General features: G+C 43.7%; 1 protein-coding gene across 2 annotated transcripts in view; it reads left to right on the forward strand.

Annotated features, from left to right (window-relative positions):
* Positions 1–6,347: 6,347 nt before the first annotated feature.
* Positions 6,348–27,315, forward strand: part of rap1gds1 (RAP1, GTP-GDP dissociation stimulator 1) — a 38,595-nt gene continuing 17,627 nt past the window's right edge. Inside the window, exons 1-7 of one of the 2 annotated variants that reach the window (XM_080792661.1) lie at positions 6,348–6,988; positions 9,561–9,674; positions 14,254–14,379; positions 16,017–16,142; positions 22,155–22,301; positions 25,825–25,953; positions 26,621–26,746. In XM_080792661.1, coding sequence (XP_080648787.1) covers positions 6,985–6,988; positions 9,561–9,674; positions 14,254–14,379; positions 16,017–16,142; positions 22,155–22,301; positions 25,825–25,953; positions 26,621–26,746 — 772 coding nt within the window. In that variant the 5' untranslated portion in view covers positions 6,348–6,984. The remainder of the gene's footprint in view (positions 6,989–9,560; positions 9,675–14,253; positions 14,380–16,016; positions 16,143–22,154; positions 22,302–25,824; positions 25,954–26,620; positions 26,747–27,315) is intronic. The other variant, XM_080792662.1, reaches the window with a different exon arrangement.

The following is a 27,315-nucleotide window of genomic DNA, read 5'->3' on the forward strand; positions in this document are numbered from 1 at the left end:
GCCCAATATACATTTCGGCCATTTGAAAATAGCCGATCTACAAGCTCACAATGCGTAGCAATGTGACGCATTGTGAGCTCGTAGATCTGCTATTTTCAAAAGATGTTCATACATTTGAACACTTGAAATGGGATATTCTGCATAGCTTTGTGAGAACTTTCTACCTTTGGTACTTTTAAGTACATTTTGATTGATGTCAACACTTTTGTACTTTTACACAAGTACTGTACATTTCGAATTCTGGACTTTTACTTGTAATGGAGTACTTTTATATTGCAGTATTGGTACTTTTACTTAAGCGTAACATAATGTGAATACTTTTTTCCACCACAAGATGTGAGTACGGTCCTTTTTCCCACCACTGTGTATACTGTAGTTGTACTGTAGTTGTACTGTAGCTGTACTGTAGCTGTACTGTCCAACACGGGTCACGTTGTGAAAACGGTGCGTTCGCTCAGCACTGAACCTTTTCGCAGATCCAGTGGAAACTGCGGAAACAGAACACGTCGGTCCATCCTCCAGACTTGACATCAAACACCACACATTCTTGTGTCGCGTTCGTATCGGCCCTTCTGTTGTCCGGCTGACCAGGGCTCCAGAACCTGTAGAAATAATGGAACATTTCATTCATTACGATACATTTACAGCAGTGGTATTCAACCAGTGGTCCTTGAGGAGGTCCCAGGTGGTCCCCAGCTAAATGATGGAGTTGGTAACTAAATGGACCCATATAGGACTATAGATCTTTAACTCTTGAGAGTGTAAAATTAAACCAACTGGACTCGTAAGATACCTTACATTTACAAGAAGTCTACACACAATAGAGAATGTAGAAGAAATGACAACATCAATACAGCATGGAATTGTAGACAACATCTTATCCAAAGACATAAAGACAACAAACTGAGAGGTCTGAGAGGCTATTGTGGTCTGTGTCTCAAATGCTGAATAAATAATGGACCTTGATATGAAAAGGGTTGAAAACCAGCGTTTTATAATGATGGTTTTTCACTCAAATGTTTCTTTTTTTTATCATGACCTCGGATTCATGCAGATTATCTGGATAGTGAAGTAGACTCAAGACTGGGCCACATTTAGACTATGGTAGAGCAAACTCCAATTTAACTGCAGTAGTTAGACAGCGCATGATATGGGCGCAAAGTACAGGTTATGATAATAATCTCTGTATCAGTCATGGGTATGTTTTGGGCACAACGTAAACTAGACCAAGGGTTGTGCTGAAGTTTGGATGGATTTGGACGGCAAGCTGCAGTGCAAATAACAGCTATGCAAACGCACCTACAGTATTTGGGTCAATGTAGCCTACTGTCTGCTCTAGAGGTTAGGCTAATAATTCCCTGGGAGACTGGGCTAGACTTTAGACCAGCTAGACCAGAGCTGCTCTAATCATGGGCACAATCACTTCTGACTTTTCTCAATCCATAACCCACATATTTCTGGTAGAAATACAACAGAATAAATGCATCTCCATTTAAGACCAACACACCCCGACCCTAAGCCACAAGTACACAGCTAGCTAAGTAACGGTATACCTACACAACATGGGTGCTGGGCATAAGAAAAGATTATAGCATTGAAGTGTGCTGCATTGCATTGGCAGCCTTTGTGTACCATAGGCTACAAGGTATAGGGCTCAATATATCAGTATAAGTAGGCCTAATTGAAATGTCCTTACAATGTTTGTTCAAATGAATAAGAGAAGAATGTACAGTGGAAGTCTTACGTCAGTGTGGTCAGTGTTGTTCCGTCAACCCACTTAAATCGATCTTCTTCCAGTTTGTCGGTCAAACCCAGCCACAGCGTCTGGTAAAAATGTGAAACAAAGCCCTGGACAGAAAAGGACCACTGATGGTTAATGATGTACAAACTGTACAATAGATGTGTCTCTCCACTTTGCCCCCTTTTTCCACCAAAATAATCTTGGTTCTAGAACCGGTTCCGTTCTAGATTCTTGGTGCTTTCATGGAACCCGTGGTCATGTTTTGGTTTAGTTCCGAACAAACTTTTAGGATTCTGAACCAATTCATTTTTAGTGGAAACACTCTGCAATGGTTCAATAGTAGGCAGGAAAAAGGAACGGAACCGGTTCAACCCTGGTGGAAAAAGGGGCCAAAGAGGAATTAGGTTACAACTTACAGTACAACACACACACACACACACACACACACACACACACACACACACACACACACACACACACACACACACACACACACACACACACACACCTGTTTTTCTTTGCTGTTTACGACAATCAGGTCAGACTGTCTGTCTCTACACCACTGTCGGCTGTTCTCCCACGTTGTCTCCCCATTAGAGATGTAATAACACCCGCCGCCAAATCTCTGCCATCCAGGATATTCTGAATAAATAACACGATAAAGTTAGCAGCCGCTGTTCTTTCATTCGCTACAAACTGATGACAAATGAAGAAAAACGGTGATGTCTCACTGACCAGTCACTAGTGGGTCACTCTCCTTCGCGTTGGACTGAGCTGTATGGGAATAATGATTTGAAAATGGGACATATCGTAATAATAATAATAATAGTTGTCTACATTGTCCCCTCAGGGATAGTCATCTGCTCCAACAGTAAAACACTAACGAGTAGCACCAAACAACATAGCACATAACAACATAAAACCTAGACAATACATGAAGTCCCCAGTACATACAAAAAACATTCTATCAGCGAGGCAGTTTGTTAATGCAGCAATGGCTGAAGGGACAAAACTTCTACTAAAACAAACTTTTTTCCTATTTCAAACTAAGTTCTGTATCCTTGTCGTGATGGCATGAGTCTGAAGTGACAGAGGTGCAAGTGATGACCAGTGTAATTTGCTATAGTGTGGGTGCTGGACCTGTGATGGCCTTAATATTCATATCAGAAGGTGTTGTTGGTGTGACTCACAGTCACTAGAACACTAACGACTCCGGATAAGCGGTTGAAGATGGATGGATGGATTGTAATAAAATGCATTGTGATGAAACGTGACTTACAGAGACATATTAACAGAACGATGTTGAGGAGAATCAGAACGGCACAAAGCACTCCAACGCTGACTCCGACTCGTCTGTCTGCAGAACACACGCACATACATGCACACACGCACATACATGCACGCACGCACGCACACACACAGTGACACATGGAGTTAGTGAGATCAGTTAAAATGTTTGAACATTCATCCATTCATTTTTCGGTGATTTGACGTTTTAGCATCATCTCTTATAGTATCTATATTCTATAAGCTCTCAAGACCGATTCAGCATCAAAGGAAAACATTTTTTATTGTTATTATTATTATTAAGTGTTGATGGTTTAATCCCAGGTGTCTCTTACCAGTCTGCAGTATGTTCAGCAGGCCTGTCACTGTCCTCTGGGTCGTCCTGTTGGACTCAACATCTTCCTCGTTCGTCTGGACGTCCAGGTGTGCATAGTTCCCGACCACAGCCATGTCTGTCTACACCTACTATATCACCTACTGTACTGGATAACTACCTACAGTATACCTATTTATCACTGTATATAACTAGACCTACAGTATACCTACAGCTATATCACCTACTGTACTGTATATTCTGTCTACACCTACCTATACCAAGGTTATTATACTGTAGTTAACGAAATAACGAAAACATAAAAATAAATATGAAATAAATAAAAACTATAATAAAAAACGGTAACTAACTGAATTGTACTGTATTGCGTGGTTACAAAACTAATTAAGACTAACTGAAATTAGAAGGAAAAAAGTCTATATGAAAAAAAAAGATTATAACCTTGAGGAATATCACCTGCTGTACAGTATCCTGATATGTCTGTACATTATTAAAACAGATCATGACCCTTATGCTATATATATGCTTCTCTGCTTTGTGTGTGCATTGGTCGGTCTCTCCCTCCCTGTGTGTGTGTGTGTGTGTGTGTGTGTGTGTGTGTGTGTGTGTGTGTGTGTGTGTGTGTGTGTGTGTGTGTGTGTGTGTGTGTGTGTGTGTGTTTTGTGATTGCCTTTTGCACTGTAGGAAGGGGGTGTCGGTGAGTGGTCGTTCCTGATTGGTGCCCACAGATACAGAATAGGACAGTTCAGGGTTCTCCAAAATATTGGCATAAAAGTGATATATATAGCCTACAACTTTTTAAACTTGTAGCCTATACACCGTATACACGTACCAGTGGTTGGGAACCTCTGGCCTCACCCATCCATTACCAAAATTAGCATTTTAAAACAAAATGTGAGACGCCAGAGGGATTAATAAAAGAAAATAGGCAATGGCCTGTGGTCGAATATGACATCAAGGCATTTAATAGCAACTTAAGTAATACTTTGCTAACCCAGTCCATTCCCCCCGTCCCACACAAGCGATAGTTCTGTCCCTCAAAATAATTATAGCACGGGCTATCAACATTTAGCTCATGTCAAGGCCCACCAAATGAATAGTATGTATTTGGCCACGGACACCCATCTGAAAAGTAAACATAATTATGGGACAAATGGGATTCAAATATTCCAAATGTCTGTGCTCGTGGCAGTTATTTTCAAATGGCCAATTTAAATATAGGGTTAATTAAAGTGGTTATAAGCTGATCTTGATGCTATATTGACATATTTGGCTGGGGGCACCCTGGAACTCCCCTCCTCTGACCCCAGTGCTTTGAGAACCACTGCTGTGTAGTGTGCAATCTGGTGACATCACCTCACTCAAAAAAGTGCAGTACCGGTTTTCACCTTCAGATGTCAGGCTACACACGTATCCGTTGGAGTTTATTTGAAAAAAATAAATCCTCTATCTTTGGCTCTTGGCTATGAGACTCTCTCAATGTATTGCCTTCCCATGAAATGCAGACAGGCCTCTCGTCTTCTGCTAATATACACGGCTTGGCAAGCCGTGGATCTACAAGATCGTCGGTGTCCCACTCACCATGAATCCAAGCAGAGGTATAGGCTATAGGTAAAACACTGCCACTGCCAGTGCTCAGCAATGGCCCCTTGCAAAGAAGTTGAGATTTTACTTGTGCAATATTCAGATAATCTTCAACCGATTGTTATAATTCGAAGTGGTACATATATTCTGTGAAGTTTATATTTTCATTGGGTTTTTAATATGCCATTATCAAATGATAAGATGGTATAGTGCCCAAGCCCTGTTAGCCATGCAGCCTATATGATCTGTGGTGTTGCTAGGCCTACACTCTCAATTAGGGATTTTCCCAGAGGTTAATTTCACTGATGTGTACAACCTTTATTCAAATAGTTTCATTTGTATTGTAGTGTGAAGCTTGAGGTAGGTCATAATCGCCTGGGTGAGATGAATCGTCTGTGGAAATTATGCCATTGGTGCTATAGGCCTACTCACCAATACAAAGACGGTTTTGGGTCATCACCCTGCATCTCAAGGGGCTAGCTATATCCCTTTAATAACAATCTGAAATGTAATTTGGTGTTCTGCCAACACTCCTGGATCCTGCAGGATTCTCCTCGATTTTGACCGCATCTCCTTCCGGACTCCTGCCTCCTGGGTTGCTCCTGTATTTTGTATCAAACTCCCAAATTGCACTGCTGTGCATGCAATCATACAGAGATATACATCAGAGTCCATTTTCGAGCCAGGGTCACGGCTGTGTTCTAGTGATCGAATTAATGTTTTATTACACTTTTGGGTACTTTATCCCATTCTGAGCCCTAAAACCACTAAAGACTGCGTGTGCGCGTGCACAAATAGTTGGGATTTCCGCTGTTTCTACCATGGAAGCAAGCTGTGGCTAGCGACGGAAGCTAAAATAAGGTACACACATTATTATTATTAATGCTGGATTAATGCCCTTTTATCAAATCTCGTGAATGGCATATAGGAGGTTTTAATATCTTTCCACGAGATATCTGGAGAATGGCATGGATTGTGTTTAAAGACGTAAAACTTCATTTTATACAGTTAAATAAAAAATAAAAATAAAAAACGTGTACAGTATGGGTTTTCGGGTCTGGGTTTTACATACATTTTACATTATTCAGTCATCAGATTATTCAGTCATCAAATCAATTTCTGTAGGCCAACTTTTGTGTTTTTAATGGATGAATTTACTCTTCAAGTCGTGATCTCGTGACCCATAAAACATTGGTCCGTGAGGACCGTGACCCACGAATGGGTCCCGTCCCGTGACCAAGGGTTTGGGAACCGCAGAAAGTGAACACAATCAATCACAGCGCGAACGACCCGCCCCCTCCGTCCGAGTCAGCCAATCACAGCGCGAACGACCCGCCCCCTCCGTGTCAGCAGCAGCCGGAGCAGCGGCTCTTCCTTCCTGTCAGCAGCCGGTCCAGAAGCTCTGCTCCCCGGCTTGTTGAAGCTCTGACCAGGCTGACCAGCGGTGGTGGAGGTGGTACACTGGTAGTAGGCTATAGATCTTCCAGCTGTACGCACACACGCGCGCATGCACGCACGCACAGTCGCACACACACACACACACACACACAAACACAAACACACACACACACACACACACACACACACACACTGACACACACACACACAGCAGTCCTTCCTCCTTGAAGTTGTGCGTGGTGGCCGTGCGCGTCGACATGCGTGGAAGGCGGATGTCTTAAAAAAAAAGAAGACCCAACTGCCCACCGCTGTGCGTGCGTGCACTCACTGGTGCGTGCATTCCAGCCATCCTCCATAATATATCCTATCCTCCTCCACGCACGCCCCCGTACCGTGTACCGTCCATCCATTCATACACCCCGCGGCCCAGTGCCCACCGACCCAGTCTGGTGGTCCCTCCTCCTCTCCCCCGGTCCAGACTGCACGGAGCTCGGATCCGCTCGGCTGCTGGAGCCGCTCCTTCAATCAGACCTCCAGGACTGTCTCTGAACCATCCATCCATCGGTGGTGCTTTTATCTGGGCCGACTCGAGCTGATCATCTCCCCCGGATCCAGAGCTCGATTTTCGGATACTGCCGTGATGGGTGAGTGGGTGGTGGTGGTAGTCCGTGGTAGCCCAGAGGCTAAGCTAACCCTGTGCTAACGATGCTAAATGTTCATGTTATTATAATAGAAATGAATGGCGTAATGAGTGGAATAAAGATCTATATAAGGGTCCATTTGGTTACAAACTCTCCATCATTTAGCTGATGGGGACCACCTGGAACCCCCCTCAAGGACCACTGGTGGTCCCCGGACCACTGGTTGAGAACCACTGTATAAATGAATGGAGTTGGTGGTGGTATATAGGCTGGTAGCCCAGAGGCTAAGCTAACCCTGTGCTAACGATGTTCATGTTGTTGGTTTATATGGTTTATAACCATACATTTATATATGATTTGGTTTTGGTTTATATCTATTTGGTTATAAACCAAATGGACCCATTAAGGGTTATGCTATATAGAGTTCAGAGTCCATTTGGTTTCATTTTATACTCAAGAGTTAAAGGTCTATAAGGGACCATTTGGTTTCATTTTACCCTCTCAAGAGTTAAAGATCTAATAAGGGTCCATTTGGTTACCAACTCTCCATCATTTAGCTGCATGGGGACCACCTTGAACCCCCTCAAGCACTGGTGGTCCCTGGACCACTGGTTAAGACAGCATACGCACTCTGTGTTGGTGCCCAGTGGATGGATGGTGGATACATTTTTGATTGATTGATTGAAAATGTTGAAAACTGTTTGTAGAGTTCAACGTAAGTACAGGTCAATACAAAAACTGCTACGAGGATGAAACCAGAAAAAGCACTAAGACTTGTTTACATCGGGGTCCTCCATTTTCAATTAATCAGAAATTAGAACATTTAATATATATACACTTATGTACTGTATTATGCATGTACAACATAAGTGCACTACGTGTGTGTGTGTGTGTGTGTGTGTGTGGGTGGTGTACTGGGGTGAATGTGGATAGAACAGTGGTGTGTGTGGGTGTGTGCGTGTGCGGTGGCCGATCGCTACAACATTCAGAACGATGCTCTGCATTCAGTGAATAAAACGGATAATTCAACTCGAGGTCCTTCATGTAACTACCACATCTGTAAAATACATTCTAACTGACATATTTATTGTAGAGTAATACTTTTTATGTCTTTCATATATATTTTAGTGAATTGATGCACTGATCGGTTGGCACTTAATTTCATTGTACATGTACATGACAATGACACTCACTGTCTGTCTGTCTGTCTGTCTGTCTACTTAATGCAGTATAACTTATACAATCTTTATTGTAGAGTATGTTAATACAATAAAGCTATGGTTATAGACTATGATAATACAATATAATGTCTACATACATGTGCAGTGGTTGTGGTCTCCTGGTAGTGTAACGCCCGGGATTCGAACCAAAAAATATTTGTAGATATTTCTCCATCGCCACCGCAGCAGCACTGCTCTTTGGCTCTTTGGCTTTTTAGACCAGTGGGTTTCAACCCATTTCATATCAAGGAAAGGTCCAATATTTATTCGGCCTTTTGAGCCACGGACCACCATTTGACGAGATTCTTTCTCTCCTGCAGCTCACACTGAATAAGAACTCCCAAGAGGATACGGGACGACGTGACAGACAGTTCTCCATGAAACCAAAGAAGGGAGAAAGTTTATGAAATGAACTAAATCCACATTTCAGTTTTGGGTGCTGCAGGCGTTTTCTTTTTCTTTCTTTTTAGGTCAGCAGCATTTAGCCGGTGTTCCACTTCTGGGCATATACTGTACTGTAGTTACTGTAGTTACTTAGTCATCCACACGAATAATTTAAAACACAAACCACCTCCGTCCACTCAAGTGTGTAGGGCTGGGCAATTAACAGAAACAGAATATATCCAAACTGACATTTAAAACCAATCAATAGTGATGCACAATTAATCGAAAAAAGATTGCGATCTAGATTCAGACACCTATGCGATCTCATTTCTAAAATTGAGCAAGAATGGTGCAGCACTGGTTGGCTGTCCAATAAAACATTTGGGGTCAGCGTTGGGCACAACTGCCAATCAAAGTGACTGTACTGGCCAGTCACAGCTCGTCTTTTTGTGTGTGTGTGTGTGTGTGTGTGTGTGTGTGTGTGTGTGTGTGTGTGTGTGTGTGTGTGTGTGTGTGTGTGTGTGTGTGTGTGTGTGTGTGTGTGTGTGTGTGTGTGTGTGTGTGTGTGTGTGTGTGTGTGTGTGTGTGTGTGTGTGTGTGTGTGTGTGTGTGTGTGTGTGTGTGTGTGTGTGTGTGTGTGTGATGTATTTACAGGGGAGACCTAAGTGAAAAAAGGTTTGAGAACCCCCGCTCTACTGTGTGTTTCCAGCTTTGTGTGTTATTGTGGAGAAAACCTGCGCCTGAAATATAGCTTGTCGTTCTGCTAGTTTCTGCAAAGGTTTGCCCCACAACACGGATGCTGGAAGAGGCTAAAAGGAAGACATGCACTGCTGCAGAAAGAGATGAGATTTATGAACTTGTGACGTGTGTACTGTGCTGTATGTAGCCTTGGATACAGGACAGGGGCAGGACGGGTGTCACTCTGTCCATGGCTTTATCTCAGACCTTCCCTGCGTGTTTGTCTTCTCCAGATAACCTGAGTGATGCTCTGGAGAAGCTGAAGCTGTCGTCTGCAGCAGACAGGACCGGTGACGGTGTGACAGAGGGCTGTGTGGACTGCCTGCTCAAAGCTCTCGCCCACAACAGTAAGTGCTGCTTCCCTAAGTAATAGTTTATTACGGGTGCCTGTTTGGTCCGACTTACTAACAGTGCTACATTCATGAGTTCAGCATACCCCAACCCTAAACCTAACCTCACAGGAAGCCACGGGCTAGTTTTAACCTGCCATGGGCTAGTTGTAACCTGCCACGTATGTCAGGATCCACGGTGCCATGGTGGTCGAGTCGAAGACTCGAATACCATAATATCCAAATATTAGTTGATTATTCAGAGGTAAAATATTTTTTCCTCCAAATCAAGCATAAAACACAGTGTTCTAAGCCTTGAAAACAACCAGCGAGTAAAGGGTTAACTATAAGCTGGGCCGGAGAACAGCATTGGCCTTACTCACAGCAGCTGTGCAGAATCAGAGTTACAAGTCCACAATGCGTCATGGATGGACGTGTTGTGAGCTTGTAGATCTGCTATTTCCGATGTGGAACACCATTCTACGGCGCAGCATAGCATGTTACGTTGTTGGTGAGAGCATAGAGTTATAGGAGTGGAGGAGAGACGCGCACACGGGACGGCGCTCCCGGCCCTCCCGGCCTACAGTAAACTAAAGGTAGTTGCACACTGGACACGTTTTTTTGGAAAACCGACGGAAAAACGCAGCTAAAAATCCGAAAAACACTGCAGTGTGCAGGGAGTTTAACTCTGGGGACCCTCAAGGGTTCCCGTACCCCCCTGTTGAAGACCCCCTGCTGTAGACCAATGTGTCGGTGTGTGTTGTTACGGAGAGAAATGTTTGGCCCCATTTAGGGATTGTCTGGGCAACGTCCTGAAGCTTCAATCAATATCCTGTTATCGTCACTGTCGGCCAAAACCTTGTTTCTTGTATCCAAAACCATTACTTTTCAGGGAAAAATATCACTGTGTTCCAATGGTTCACAATGCCTCACGTGGTGAGCTGTGTAGATCTGCTTTTTTCAATTATTTATCCGTGGAGCCGAGTCAAAGTAAATGTAATGCCAAGTGCTTGTTGGGAGTCCCCAGTTCAAATAAGATTTTTCCCAGTTCAAATATGATTATTTTGAAAGGGTTGAGAATAGAGATGTCGGTAACGGATAGTTTTCCATCCGGATAGCCGATACTGTACCATTATCCGGTTAAATAACGTTTGTTGCATTTAACAATAAAAATAAATAGTTGTAGGCTTAATCATCAATAAACAACGCATCATAATCTGCACACATCTGCGTCTCTACCTACAGCTCTATGGACTCCAAAAAGATAAATACATACAAACACCGTCCAGATCTGCTTGAGGAGGCTGTGAACTTTCCACCAGGCCAATGGATTTAATGTAATGTAATTTAAAGTGGCTCTCTCCACTCCATTGATAGGTTTCGAACTTTCGACATGTTTGTTACACGCTTTTTAACTACCGCAAAGCTGCCGTTTTGGAACAGCGGAATTTGCGCTGTTCTCAAGCCACCAGAGCGTCTGGGAAATTAAATGTTGAAGCTGCCCGGGGCTGTCCGCTCTCTAGTTTATATAACTCTATGAGTGTTCTCTTCGACGTAGACTACTCTCCTGCGCCTCCCTGAGTGTGTTTAGAACAATGAAATCTCCCCATAGCCAAATATATCAGGAAAATGCAGAACACGTATTTATCCCTAGTTGAGAACCACTAACGTAGGAAGACAGATCAGGTGTGGTGTGTAGAGCATGAAATGCTGGGCGGTTTTGTGCCACAGTTTAAAGTCATGCATGGCAGGGCCTCAGCCTGGTGGAGGTGGTGGGCAGGCAGTGTTGATTTTGATAGCAAATTTATTTTAATTTTAGTCATATAGTCTTTTGAATAAATAATAATTGATAATTGACACCCAGTGTCACCCATTGACACCCAGTGTCAATTATTTAATGTAATCCTGGGCGCTACACTTCCTCTGCCAACCTGGGGGGGCAGCGGACTGACCTCATGCTTCATTCTATGCATGAGGAGTCCAAGCTACTTCTTTTCACCTGACAGGGGGGAGTTTCCCCGGCCGGACGTAGAGCGTGGAGGGAACACGTTATTTCGACCAGTTCCTTTCCCCTTCCTCAGGCTCCCCGGCTGGCCAGGGGGAGGTAGTTTAGAGACCCGGATTACTGCATGTTTTTTGTGAGGGTACCTACCCTAGGGGACACGGGGAGAACATGCAAACTCCACACAGAAAGGCCCATTAGGGGGCCTGGGCTATGGCTCAATGGTCCAGGCACCTTGGCTGGTAATCCAGTCTGGCAGTGTGCCGCAGGTTCGACTCCCGAATCCCGACGGCCTTTACTTGTCTTCCCCCCATCTCTCTCCCCATATCCTGTCAGCCTACTGTCTGTCCCTCCATAAAAAATATAAAATAAAGGCGAAAGCCACAAAAAAAACATAAAAAAAAGAAAGGCACTGATGACGCGGAGGAGAGAACACACCCCCAGTGCCCACAGCGTCCCCAGCGGGAATCGAACCCAGGACCTTCTAGCTGTGAGACGACAGCACTACCGACTGTACCACCGTGCCCCCCTCCCTAACATTTTTGTCTGTTTTGTTTATCTGTTCACAATCGTCAAAATATTACTAGTTTGAATCATTATAGCTCTGTTTTTATTTAGCTTTCGTCAGTGAAAAAAGGCAGTCCGAACATTTCTCGTCATAGTTTTAGTCTACGAAATCAACACTGATTGCAGCACTGCCAGCCTCAGCTTGGTGGAGTTTGGCATGGCAGGGCTGCCAGGTGGGCACGGCAGGTGGCGAGGGCAGCCTGATGGTGCTGCTTCACACACGGGCACCGATTCAGAAACACACTAACAAGTGTCTCTACTATGCCACTGTTGATGTCGACAGCACATTTTGATTTGGTTTTAGTCAGAGCCAACTAGTTCAACTAGCCAAACTACATCGACACCTTGTGCCTGGGCTTGTAGATCAGCTATTTGAACCATTTTAAAAGGTTTTTCAAAATTGTAACATTTACTTTAAGTTTAGGGATAATGGGTGGCCGAAGATATAGCCCATAGGGCTCTATTTTCATCCATGCTAAAAAAAACCTTATCCCTAAACATCTTTGTCTTTTCTTTCTTTTTTTTTAAACTATTTTGAAAAAACATTTTTGAATAAAATACAAGCTCTACAAGCTCACAGCGTGTCGATGAAGATCGGCTAGTTGAACTATTCAAATTGTAAAAATAAAAAAGGCAAAGAAGTTTAGGGATAAGGGGTTTAGCATGGACGGAAATATAGGCATCTTTTAGGACTAGTGGTTCTGTGCTCTGTGGTGAAATACATATCAATGTTGGGGTCCTTTCCTTGGCACTAAAACGTCTGAGAGCCCACTACCTTAGAGCCCCTCCCACCACTAGGGCTGTCACCAATCACAAATTTAAGCTGACAATTGTCACACAAATTGATTGCCATTAACGATCTAATTGTTTAATTGTTTTGCATTGAACAATGGAACATTACAATTTGTAAAAGTGCGCAGGATATATATACAAATAAATCACTGGCACATTTAATAATGTTTTATAATTATTTTCTTTCCAAAATATATCCAAATTGGCGGAAATAGTTGATCTCCAAGCTTACAACACGTGAAAGTGACTAAGCTTGTAGATCGTGTATAGGCTTTAGTTTAGACATACTATTGGTCCGACTGTCATTAGACAGACAACAATCTACCTCAAAGTCCCTAACCTAACCCTAACCGCAAGCAGGAGCAGCGCATGTCCGACCGCTGTTTACGCATGTCGGTCCGTTGGTGTGTCTAATCTGCATGTGCAAGTGTAGATCTGCTATTTTTGAAAAATGGAAACGATTGATGATCATCAAGTGATTACGGTATCTCAAATCATTGCAATTAGGGGATTATTATGTAATAATTGTGACAGGCCTAACCACCACTAGCACCAGAGATTTAAAAAAAACAAGTCAAATTAAATCTAATGTAGGTCATGTCTTCCTAGTCCTAATGTGGACCTATGAGTTCACAGGGGACATTTTAAGCCACGACTAACTGATTAGTCGTCCTAAAAGGGACATTAAGGGCTTCCCAGATAGAATAGATGGAGGAAAGGAGAAAGGGGACGGAGGATGGCCATTTGTCATTGGGTTTTTTCTGGCCTCAGCTGTTCGGCTGCCAACATCAGGCTGACGCCAGGCATTTAGGACGGCTCGTCAGCCCTGGGCCAGACACCAGCTGTGTGGAGTGCGTAGGTGTTTAATGGGCACTTTTCTTAAAAAAAACAAAAATATAATCTCCGGACGAGACCCTTCCTTTTCTCCTATACTGGACTGAGTCATCTCCATTTTTTACCAAATGTCACATCATGGTAAATAAATGGTGCATTTAGATTGTTCATTACATTCACCCATTCACACACACATTCATACACCTTTACACATAGATTGTGGTTGTGCATTACACACACACACACACACACACACACACACACACACACACACACACGTACACACACAACCAAAAAGGCTAACATATTAAAAAAATGCTAACTGATGCTAACTCCCACAGACACAGAGGCTGGCGTATAAAGATGCTAACTGTTGCTCTGCTTCCCTCTCTCTCCTCACAGACACGGAGGCCAGTATGAAGATACGGGACATGGGAGTGCTCACCCTGTTGCCCGTGCTGCTGACCGCGCCCCAGTCGTCCTGTACCCCCAAAGTAGCCAACATCATCGCAGAGCTGGCCAAAAACGGTGAGCAGTGTTGATTTTGACAAGCAGATTTTGATTTAATTTGAGTCAGGGTGTCAATGAAGACATGAAGAAATGTATTTCTCTACTACTACTTGTTGAACCACTGGTAATAAATGGGCTTTGTTTGAGCTTATGATGACTCGGGCACCACTGTGCCAGGGCTTGGCACTACTGTGCCACTGTGCCAGTGTGCCAGAGCTTGGCACAAAGCACACTGGCATTTATTTATCTGCGGCCGCTCCCGGAAACGTCTGGAGGTTCTGGAGGTAGCCAAACGCTGTGCTGTGCTAAAAGCACTTCTCCCTCTAGACAGTTCCCTTGTTTCTTTTCATTTGTATCCATCAGGGCAGTTCCGTTATGTCAGACAATGGCGTACACACCGCTAGAGTCTTTATTTTGTTTCTGTCAATGTTTTTTGCCATTGTTTCTGTTAGGGATGCACAATTAATTGGTCATCATATTGATATCGGCATTAAATCTGGGGTCTGAGAGGCTAAATGTCATCAAATGGTTCTCCGTGGCTCAAATGCAGAATACATTATGGACCTTGATAGGAAAAGGGTTGAAAACCACTGCTCTGACATAATCTTTCTCTCTCTCTCTCTCTCTCTCTCTCTCTCTCTCTTTCTCTTTCTCTCTCCCCAGAGTTCATGAGGAGTACGTGCATGGACCCCGGTCTCATCCTCTCTGACATATTGTCTGTGTCTCTCTCTCTGACAAGTCTGTGTCTCTCTCTCTGACATATTGTCTGTGTCTCTCTCTCTGACAAGTCTGTGTCTCTCTCTCTGACATATTGTCTGTGTCTCTCTCTCTGACATATTGTCTGTGTCTCTCTCTCTGACATATTGTCTGTGTCTCTCTCTCTCTGACATATTGTCTGTGTCTCTCTCTCCTCCCCATGCAGAGTTCATGAGGAGTCTGTGTGTGGAGGCCGGTCTCATCCTCTCTGACATATTGTCTGTGTCTCTCTCTCTGACATATTGTCTGTGTCTCTCTCTCTCTGACATATTGTCTGTGTCTCTCTCTCCTCCCCATGCAGAGTTCATGAGGAGTCTGTGTGTGGAGGCCGGTCTCATCCTCTCTGACATATTGTCTGTGTCTCTCTCTCTGACATATTGTCTGTGTCTCTCTCTCCCTCCCCAGAGTTCATGAGGAGTCTGTGTGTGGAGGCCGGTCTCATCCTCTCTGACATATTGTCTGTGTCTCTCTCTCTGACATATTGTCTGTGTCTCTCTCTCCCTCCCCAGAGTTCATGAGGAGTCTGTGTGTGGAGGCCGGTCTCATCCTCTCTGACATATTGTCTGTGTCTCTCTCTCTGACATATTGTCTGTGTCTCTCTCTCCCTCCCCAGAGTTCATGAGGAGTCTGTGTGTGGAGGCCGGTGTCATCCTCTCTGACATATTGTCTGTGTCTCTCTCTCTGACATATTGTCTGTGTCTCTCTCTCCCTCCCCAGAGTTCATGAGGAGTCTGTGTGTGGAGGCCGGTGTCATCCTCTCTGACATATTGTCTGTGTCTCTCTCTCTGACATATTGTCTGTGTCTCTCTCTCCCTCCCCAGAGTTCATGAGGAGTCCGTGCGTGGAGGCCGGTCTCATCCTCTCTGACATATTGTCTGTGTCTCTCTCTCCCTCCCCAGAGTTCATGAGGAGTCCGTGCGTGGAGGCCGGTCTCATCCCGCCGCTGGTCCAGCTCCTCAGCTCGTTGGACCAGGAGGTTCTACTGCAGACGGGCCGCGCCTTGGGGAACATCTGCTACGACAGCCGTAAGTAGCATAGCCTTCCTGCCGCATGGAGGAACCCACACCGTAACCAATCAAAGTCCCCCGGGACTTATCTGTCACTGTGCGGAAAGCGTTGGCTAGGAAATGGCAGATCGCCGTGCGCTGTGAGCTTGTGGATCTGCTATTTTCCTGCCATGGGGTCTGCAGGGCTTAAAGTCCTCAGTCCTGGGGACGGATTCCAGTCCTGAGGATTTCATAGGGGTCATTTAATGAGATCAGCGCAGCTTTGCAAAAAATCATTTTCAGTCTTGGGATTTCTTTTGCTTTAAGCCCTGGGTTTGGGTGTCTGGCTTGTCGCCGTTGTCACTGTATTCCCTGAATTAGGAGTGGGCGATATGGTGATAAATATTGTTGAGACGATACAATGTCCCCACAATATGTTAAAATATGGAGATAAGAGGTTTCTGCCCGACAGGAATGGTATATTTATATTAGTTTCCACACATTTAACACTTTTTTACCACCATTGTTTCAGTCTGTGTCCATTCATGTGCCGAGAGTATTGGAGCCTTATGAGCCTTTTTCAAGGGAAATAAATAGCGTAAGTTAGCTCATGGATAAGCAGTCTTATGGTCGCGGACCACCGGAGGCATGCATTATTTTACCGCCACCAGCGACGTGACCGGCCGTCTATAATGCTTTTTTTGATTAGAATCGAAATCTGGGATTCGACCCCGAGATAAAGGGGTGGGAAGATAATATATCAGCTAACGTTGGAGTCAATCTATTCAATAGTTAGAGCCAATAGAAAATGGAATGGTGGTTGCGGCAAAAGTGTAACGATACAGGCAGAGAGATACGAACGCTCTAGAAAGTTCTCTAACATGAAAGTGGATGGGAGGCGATTTTTGCGTCCACGTGGTTTCCTTGTTCCTTGCTTCACTGGGGCTTGAATGGTGGTCTGAGGGCCATCTAGTGTAAAGAAAGAAAGAAAAAACTCATCCTTGAAATGTGAATTAGTTAAGCTAGCTGCTGGGGAGATGATGGTGGCTGCATCTTTTACACAAGGACAGTTTTACTGGGGAGGGGTTGGTGTGGAATTGCAGCACTTTCATGGAGGTGGACGGACGTCCATGACGTCACGTGCGTAAGCCCGGACCTCAAAATTGAGGTCCGAGGCTAGGCTAGGCTAAACTTCCGCTCGCTCGAGCCATTGAGTTATAATTATACTTCCGGCAGTCTTCCGGGTGATTCAAAACGCCACTGAGCAACTTCCACTGAAATGAATAGCGAGGGCCGACATGCGTTGCCGGTTAAGACTCCCCCGTACCTTCCCTGTGAGGTTGGGTTTGGGGTAGGGTGTCGGGACTAATGCCTGTCTAACCCCCTGCATCTTTACACAAGGACACTTTTCATTGCAGCTGTCATTTTCTGTAGCATAGTTCATCTTGTGGAGCACGGTGGTGGATGTCAGTGGTATGTGTGACAGGAAAGGGGATCAGACATTTGTTAAAAAGGAGGGGGGGTCATAGAATCTAACCTATAAAGGACATGGAACAAGAGCTGTGTCTGTCCGTCCTTAATGCTGGCATGTGTTCAATATGGTTAACTACTCTAACCCATTAAGACCTGGAACACATCTGTGCCACTAGTGTTTAACAACATTAACCACTATTGAAAAATAGCAGATTTACAAGCTCGTAAATCGTGAAAACGTGTGCAAATCTTTGAATGTATATTCTTTCACAGCAAACATGTTTTTAACTCAAATCTTTGCTTCTGGGCGGTACAGCATATTTTCAGATCCAGTCAAACCCTAGTGGAACACCCAGACCTAATTATGTTTCTGGCCATATGGTGCCTGCAAATTTCAAATTGTTATCTACTACAAATACTATTTACATTGCGTGGCTGTAGTTTTGGGTTAAACTCTGTATCGTCACTGTTGTGGGGCAGAAACCTCTTATCTCCGTTAATGAACGTCCAACTTGGTCATACTACAGCGTTGCACGACAGCATCAAAAGTAGCGGCAACGATGTGGAATGTGAGCTTAATAGCTTATAGATCTGCAGCTTTTGATACTTTTGAATTTGAATCCGTTTTGGGCATATGAGGTTTCCAGAGTTCAACGGGACCCCACAGGTCTGGTCTATACAAGACAGTGTTTCCCTCTAAATCAAATCGCTTCTGCGAAAATAGCCACTGCATCGCTGGCTGCACTAGTAACTTTGGGGCGGGCCTAGAGTCTCCAGTTTGAAGGCTGGCTACGAGATGGTTCTCAAAGTGGGTGCTGTGTGACGCAAGTCCAGGGGTGCCTCAGAACACTTGTGGAATTTATCAATATCACTTCAGTTTGACCACTTACATCTACTATACTGACCTAAATAGCACTTTGTTGCACACGTTTTTGAGGGGCTATGCCCAGCTTATCGTGTCAAACATTGAAGACAAACGCGAGGACAGAAAAGTGAAGACGCAAAATGTGATTGGCCGGAATGACATTTGTGAAGATTTCATTGGCTGAGCATTGGAACGTGATATATGATGATAAGAGCGTCTCAGTTCACACGGCCAAGGGTGTGAATTTTCAATCTACAACCACATCTCTTCATCAAAAACAGCAGATCTACAAGCTTGTAAATATGCTATTTGTGATGAGTCTCCCCCAGAGTGGTTAAACGTAAACTATAACATTATTTTCAATCGGTCTGTGGAAACGGTTCGTCCTCTCTCTCTCTCTCTCTCTCTCTCTCTCTCTCTCTCTCTCTCTCTCTCTCTCTCTCTCTCTCCCCCCTCCCTCCCTCCCTCCCTCTCTCTCTCGCCTACATGAAGGGTAAACTCCACTGCAGCAAAGCCACATAAAAAAAAGAAAGGAAAAAAACGGAGCGAGGCATGACTGATTGTGTCTCCCTGCTTGGCCGTCCAAGGCCATCTCTAGTCTGCACACAGTGTGGTGGCAGCTGGAATGAATGAGGAGAGGTACAGTATTATGTCAAGACCAATGTGGGGGAGGGGGGGGGGGGGGGCATCCCCAACCTTTTCAGACTTGAGACACACTAGACAAATGTTTAGCGAGGAGGTTTGGTGCTCCGTCTTACTAAGTATAGAGGGTTTTAGTGGTTAAAACTGAAGTGATACATTTGATGAATTCCACGTAATACATATTCTGAGCAGGGGTCTGAAATCACGTCCAGTGGAAGCCTGTGAGATGAGAAAGCACAAAGTCATGCCCCCCCCCCCCCCCCCGCCAGTCATCACCATGATGCATTGCATTATTCTGCATTGGAATATCATCATGTACAAAATGGGATGTAATGGGTTTGGATTGTGTCGTACACTGGAAATGATGGCTCGCCCTCGACTGTACTCAGTATGAATAAAGGTGGTGATGTCCCTATACTGATGCCTGCCGTCGAGCTCCATCCATGTGACAGTGGGAAGCTTGGAGCATGCTCGGTACATTAAGGGCTTTCAAGTTTCAAACATGTTCATGTCTAGGACCCCCACATTTTGTATCTGCAGCTTTATTCCCCCTCAAATCCATGGAAAAAAATCCATGAAAAAAGGAGACAGAATTTAACCGTTTTTTTTCAAAATGGCGGGTGATAGGTGAGAGGTCAAAAGTCAGAGCATGATACTTGTGCGGCATGTGTGTCGAAGTTTCATTGCCAACGGTCAAACGGTTCATGAGCTATGCGTGCTCAAAGTTTGCATTTTCAATTGAGTGCCATAGCGCCACCCTTTGGCCAATGGTTGTGGGCTTCGCATCGTCACCCTCTACCATATTGCCAAGTTTTGCGAAAACCGAGTCCCAACTGCACGGTTCAGCCAGAACTGCTATTTTTGGCGGAAAACAAGGAGGAGAAGAAAAAACAGACGAGAACAAGGGGCCAATGCCCCTTTGGGACGGGCTTGGTCCCTTAAAAACATTCTCCCGATGAAGAGGGGTAATCAACAGATAAGAGGGCATGCTTACATATACAATTTTAATGATTTTATATGTCTGGCTTGATATCAGGCCACAGGTTCTACACAGCACCAGAATACTGTTTTTCTTTTTTTAGGAGGAGGTCGTACAGTATGGAATACTTTTCCTTTTGGGTGAAAAACATTTTCTGACATTTAGAATACACTACAAATAAGTTGCTGCTGTGTTCTACAACCTTCATACGCGATTGTTTGATATCGACTTCTTCACACCCCTATATTTGATATTGATTTCAATGTTTGTTTTGAGCCCGATCTCACCCAAACACTGCAAAATGGCACGGATTGCACTTCTGTACACGGACGCCTAGAAAACCCCATTGCCATTTGCCAATCCGTGCTATTTCTCTGTGTTTGGGAGAGTTTCATCACATTCTGTGCTATTGGGTTACACCTCGGACGGGGCTGAGGCCTGACTCACACCTTCACAACAGATTGATGTATAGCTGATGCATGAGACTTGTTTACTGATGCAAGCTCGCAATGCATTTCCAATGGGAGTCACATGGTTTGACACACCATTTTTGTTGTATGAGGGGGAGGGGGGGCAGTCGAAACACAGCCGAAAGCCGTACAACAAAAATGTTGTGTCAAACCATGTGACTTCCATTGGAAATGCATTGGGGCGGCCATGACACTTACCCTTTGTTTACATCTAGCATGCATCAATGCTAGATCGAAAGGTGTGAGTGAAGCCTGAGTCAGCTCTACTGAACTTCGCAACGCTCGACGCGGCAACTTGTGCGCTTTAGTGCGCTCGGTGGCGTCTCATGTGGCTCAAGTTCGGTAGAGACGACGCCCCTCCATCACAGTCTATGTATGGGGAGGATTTCAGTGTAATATGTACGTACGCATTTTGGGGTTTTCTACTAGGCGTGTATGTACAGATTGCTGAAATGCCAATCCATGCTATTTCACCGTGTTCGGAGGAAACCGGGTTGTTGTTTTTACTTGCTTGCTTAACCTTCATTTTAATTTCTTTCAGGCTGTGTCTATGTCCGATTAGTTGTATTTATTTTTCGTATAATCTTTTTAGGGATGCATCGATATGGAAATTCTTGGCCCATACCGATGTTTACAATTTAGCCAATACTGATACAGATTAGTTTTTTTGGTGTTATTATTTGATCTATTTCCCCCTTTTGTGCCAGGGAAACAAATTCATCTTCATTATAAGAAATAAATATTCAGAATACAGCTTGGTAGGCTGCAGATAACAAAAACACCAACATAGCCCGTGCAAAAATGTATGCTTATCAACAACAGATAAATATCGGCTACTGCCATCGGTTAGTGTAAGCTTTATTTCCCCCACACCGATATTGACCATTAACGGCTAATATCAGCCGGCACCGATATGTGGATTCCTAATTACAGCGGTGGAAAGTAATTAAGTACTTTTACTTAAGTACTGTACTTTACTTTACTTTACTATTCCAGAGGCAAACATTGTACGTTTACTCCACTACTTTGTAGATTACAAAACACACAAAAATTTGCCACGTCAGCCTTATATACATTTCGGCCATTTGAAAATGGCTACAAGCTACAATGCAACGCAATGCGACACATTGTGAGCTTGTAGGTCGGCTATTTTCAAAATATTCTTTATACATTTGAAAACTTGAAATTGGACATTCTGCATAATGAGTACTTTCTACTTTGGTACTTTAAGTACATTTTGATAACAATACTTTTGTACTTTTACTCAAGTACATTTAAAAAGCAAGGCTTTTGCACACCTACAGGCGACGGGTGCGTAGGAGAGGTTGCCCGACAATGAAAAAGAACAAACACCCGCACACTGTCTTTAAATGCAGTGAAAAAACTGCAACGTTTCGGCCTTCATCAGGCTATCTTTTCATCTATTGTAATAGAGTATTTCTACATTTCAGTATTGACACTTTTACTTAAGTAAAATAAGTGAGTACTTTTTCCCCCACCACTGTCGATGCATTCCTAACTATTTTATTTTCGTTGTGGTTTGATTTGTTGCCTGTTGTGTTGACCCCTTTGTTTTGTGGTTTGATTTGTTGCCTGTTGTGTTGAACCTCTTTGTTTTGCAGATGAGGGCAGGACTGCGGTCGACCAGGAGGGCGGGGCTCAGATAGTAGCCAATCACATTAAGTCCCTCTACCTAGATACTGAGCCGGCCAATCAGAAGCTGTTGACTGTCTTTTGTGGCATGCTGATGAACTATAGCAATGATAATGGTAAATAACGAACGAATCCTCACCGATGAATTGTAGCAATGATAATGGTAAATAATGAACGAATCCTCACCAATGAACTGTAGCAATAATAATGGTAATGAACGAATCCTCACCGATGAACTGTAGCAATGATAATGATAAATAATGAACGAATCCTCACCAATGAACTCTAGCAATAATAATGGTAATGAACGAATCCTCATCGATGAACTGTAGCAATGGTAATGAACAAATCCTCACTGAACTATAACAATGATAATGGTACATGATGAACGAATCCTCCACTTAACCCTGCAGAAAAACAACTGCTAATGTGCCTAATGCAACGCCAATAATAACGCTTTGATAATTTAAAGTAGTTCACCCAGAAAGAAATATATACTTAATTTTCTGGCTATCAATTGATGCATTGAATTCATGGAGATTAGTTTAGTTCCTAAACCTGTGAATGATGACCGCATCAACGATCAATAAGATACTCAATACCAGGCACTCCCTGAAAAGAATAAACAGGTTTACACCCCCTCCCCCTCCCCCTCCCCCTCCCACGACTGTCAGGGGTGCACAGCTGCACATAAGGGTAACACCTGCTTGCACACTGCGGACGGACGTCTCTACCACCACAACGTTACTTTAGCCAGCATGGTACAGATAAAATGACCTAATCACCTAATGCCGCGGAGGTTCCAAGAGTTTTAACGTACTTCCAAAGCGTGTAGATTGTTTAAGTCACAGTATAATGGTTTTCATATCGTGAATATATGAACTTTTACTAAAATCTTGTGTTTAATCCACGTGGATTGTGGTTGACCACTTGGTTATACTAGCACTTTGAACGGCGTCATAACTTGTTATGACAGTTTGGTTACAACTTACAACCAAAACAGACTTCCCCTTATAAAATAAGAGCCGCGGGCGGCCAAATACATATAATTTTTGCAGCACGATAAAGGTTTGAGAACCACTGTCCCATAGAAGCATGTTTTCACAGCAGCGGCGGTGGGTGGCCTTCCTTTATGACAGCAACTAGGAGTGCTATGGCTAGCAGTAAGCATGCTATGTAATGTGACAGCCTCAAAGTGGCTGCCAAGGCCCTGCTGGCACCCTGTGCTGACAGGATGATCCATCTGACTGTCTGGCGGTGGATGAGATATGGCTTTTCACTGTCTGGGGTCTGTGATAGAGCAGGCCAGGGCACTGCGGCAGCAACCGCTCGCGAGGGGATGTGGAGTTAGAAACAGCCATAAACGCGTCCATCCACAATCAATCGAGATCACAGATAGCTGAGCTGCAAATTGACCAGTTTATATCGTCTCTTTTCAGGTGGAAACCTGTGGAAACTGTTACTTTTAAGGATTCAAATTAAAATGTAGCTGCAAGCAGCGATGAGACGGGGCCAATCGATAAGAAAAATCACACCCGTGTGAACTGAGCGGCGCAGGCTGCTCAACAACACCGCTGACTATAGCTGCAGTTATATTGTGAATGGCCTTATTAGGATGCTCGACAGTGCCACTTTCATTGGCTCATAAAACCTTCATTTTTAAACTTAAACAAAAGCCCAACATTGGTGATATTGGTCCAAAGTTTGTCTGTAGAAATTCCCGTGGATTTTGATCAAAGATCGTGGGATAACAAAAGCTATCCATAAATCGATAAACTATCTTGTGGCGCTATTTTGGAGTTTGTTTGCTCTACTACTCGATTCTTTCACCCTCCGCATTCCTGTGTTGTGTTTCTGACTCTTACCTACTGTACCTCCCCACTGACTCATCCATATACTGTACTTTACTGTATGTCTTAATTAACTAAATGCTTTCCTCTCCTCTGTCACTTGTACTTGTGACCAGTGACCAGGGAGATACATCTACACTGTTCTTTTTGTTTTTTGGTGTCTGTTTTGGTGTTGGTGGTGCTTCTTTTTTTGGGGGGGGGTAGATTTGTCCAACCTTTCTCAAGACGTGCATGACAGGGTGGGAGTCGGTTCAGTTAAGTGGGATGGAGGGTCTTGAGAGCATTCACTTAAAAGGTGGAAGCCCTCTTGTAAGACAAATGTAACTATTGGTTTAAACTATTTAAAATATTTGTACAACTACAACTTTGAGGGTTCTGAACCAATTCTGAACCAATTCAACACTCTGAACTGGTTCAATATTAGGCGGGGGGAGAAAAAGAAGCAAAGCGGTTCAACCCTGGTGGAAAAGGGGCCAGAGGGTGTACAAATGGAACCAAACATGTAGCCTTGTTACGACAAGTACATTTGGTTCCATTTGTACACCCCGGGGGTTCCGTGAATTGAAAACATTTGAGAACGGCTCGCTGTGTGTGTTTGTTTCGTTGTCGGAGAACGTCTCTTGCTTCATCCTTTTGCTTTTTGTTGTTAATACAATTCCACAGATCAGTCATGATAATTCAATGGGTTGCCTTAACCTTAACCTTCTTATATCTGTTAACCTCTCTCGCTCTCTCTCTCTCTCTCTCTCTCTGGATTCTTACAGCTGTACTGTTGGTGATAATTATTACATAATCACCTAATCACAATAATTTGAGATGATCAATCATCAATTGTTTCCATGTTGGAAAGAAAAAAATGAAATGTGTCAGTGATTTCTTTGTATATTTAAGTTATTTGTCATATCTGCCCTGTGCATTTTGTGATTGCGAAGCCTAAAAGGCGAACAGAAATACAAATTGTAACGTTCCAATGTTCAATGCAAAAAACACAATTAAATCACTTATCGCAATTATCATGACAACCGTATTAGTGACTGGTTGGGTTGAGACTCTATAGTGGCTCTTCATGTGGGAGATATCAAACTTATGAAAACGTTTAAAAGTTGAGAGTTCACTGTATCATCATATGATACACATCCCAAAGAATATAATATCCTCTCTGTCGGGTGGAAACATTATGTCCAAAGCTATTTTTTTAAATCTTTTTATTGTTTCAACAAATCGGCACAAATAACTTCTTGTAGTAGATTTTTATTTTCTGAACTACTTAAGCACTGTAGTATACTTTATCGTGTATAATGTTGACGTTAAAAAAATCGCTGATCTACTTACTGTACAACCTCACGACGCAATGCATCGCGGCACGTTGCGAGCTTCTAGATCTGCCATTTTCACAGTGCGCTTAATAATCGTTCGTTAACCCATTTTGGGAGGGAACCCCTTTTGGTGTTAGCATTATGCTTTAGCTATTGAAAAATAGCAGATCTACAAGCTCATAGCGCGCTATGAGCTTGTAGGTCTGCTATGTTTGAAAAATCGAAGAACGACTGACATAGAAACATAGCCTTTTCAGGATGAAGACATTTTTAGAATCTGATCTCAGGTCAGAATGGGAATCAAGGTGTCGAGGTGATCTTGGTATCACCTCAACACCTTTCAGTCAGTCACAGACTAGTCGAAAAGAAACGCGTGTGTGTCTCTGTGTGTGTGTGTGTGTGTGTGTGTGTGTGTGTGTGTGTCTCTCTCTGTGTGTGTGTCTCTCTCTCTCTGTGCGTGCGGCTCCCTCCAGACTCCCTCCAGGCTCAGCTGATCAACATGGGCGTGATCCCCACCCTGGTCAAACTGCTGGGACTCCACTCCAACAACACGGCACTGACCGACATGTGTCTCATCGCCTTCGGAAACCTGGCCGAGCTCGGTGCGGAAAAACCTTCAGATTTCTAAGAATAATAACAGCTTGAATCTTGTCTACAGTACATCCGTTACTTTTCCAGAAAAGGCGGAAAGAAGCCGTGATCCAATGGATCCATAGTGTGGTTGTTTTTTAGTCACAAGCTCTTGTTAATACTTTTCATTGGTTAAGTATATTATATACTTAAGTATATTATATACTTAGTATATTATATACTTAACCAATACAATTATTTTAAAGCCAGTGGGTTTTATATATTATATAAAAATAATTAAAATAATTATATTTCTGGAAATCTCCATGGGAAAAAAAATAATGGGCTTTTGATTTATGGAACCACAAAATGGCCGCCACTGCTATGCCCTATATACGTTTTGTTTAGTGCATCCACTACCAACAAGTCAGATTAGGTCGATGCTAGTCACGCGCAGCCAGATGATCAGAAATCTGCGCCTGCTCACAACGCTCCACATCGCAACATGTTTGATTATTTCTGGAATTTTTTAAAGCATAATTGCTGATGACAAAAAAGTCAAATAATGGCCGATATATCGGGGAAATTGATATATCAGTCTAGTTTATACCAATCTAACAGTAAGTTTTGTCCTGGTAAAACCCATACCAAAGCAGTGCAGAATGAATGTCTTTCTGCCGGTGGTCGATGTGTTTTCAGAGTCCAGCAAAGAGCAGTTCGCGTCCACAAACATCGCAGAGGAGCTGGTGCAGCTCTTCAAGAAGCAGTCCGAACACGAGAAGAAGGAGATGATATTCGAGGTCCTCGCTCCTCTGGCGGAAAACGGTAGGTCGCTTGTTTTGTTGTTGGTTTTCATTATGGTAAAAGATTCCAGAGAGGGAACAGATCTCATAAGGATGCAGGTATGGAAACGTGTGGGATTACATTTCATACTTTTACAGGCTGGAAAAGTATGGAAAATGGGTTCCGCAGTGTGCAGAGTGTGCGTGCGTTTGTGCGTGCGTGCGTTATCTGTAGCCTGCAAACTGCAGCGTCATGGCTAGCCAAACGGCATCGCCTACACGCTTTCAGCTGCTGTTTTTCAAACTGTGTCAGCCACTCTCTGCCTGCGCTCGCGCACGTGCGTGTGTCCTTTATTGCTATATTCGTGAGCCTGCGCCAAATGTTGTCACAGATATAGAGTAGCAGAATTTGAGAAGCAAGCCAATTTGAGGACCATTTCGCTGGTTGTCACAATGGTTTAAAGTTAGGCTAAATTTATTTTTCAAGATAGTAAAATGAAGAAGTTTAGGGATACAGGGTAAGGGGTAGCACAAGATATAGCACCTAGAGTTTAACGTATGACGTGTGTCTTCCCCCTCCCTCCCTCCTCCACCCAGTTGCTTTAACGCAGT

Source organism: Protomyctophum bolini (assembly GCF_963924005.1).
Source record: "Protomyctophum bolini genome assembly, chromosome: 20".
Classification (NCBI taxonomy): domain Eukaryota; kingdom Metazoa; phylum Chordata; class Actinopteri; order Myctophiformes; family Myctophidae; genus Protomyctophum; species Protomyctophum bolini.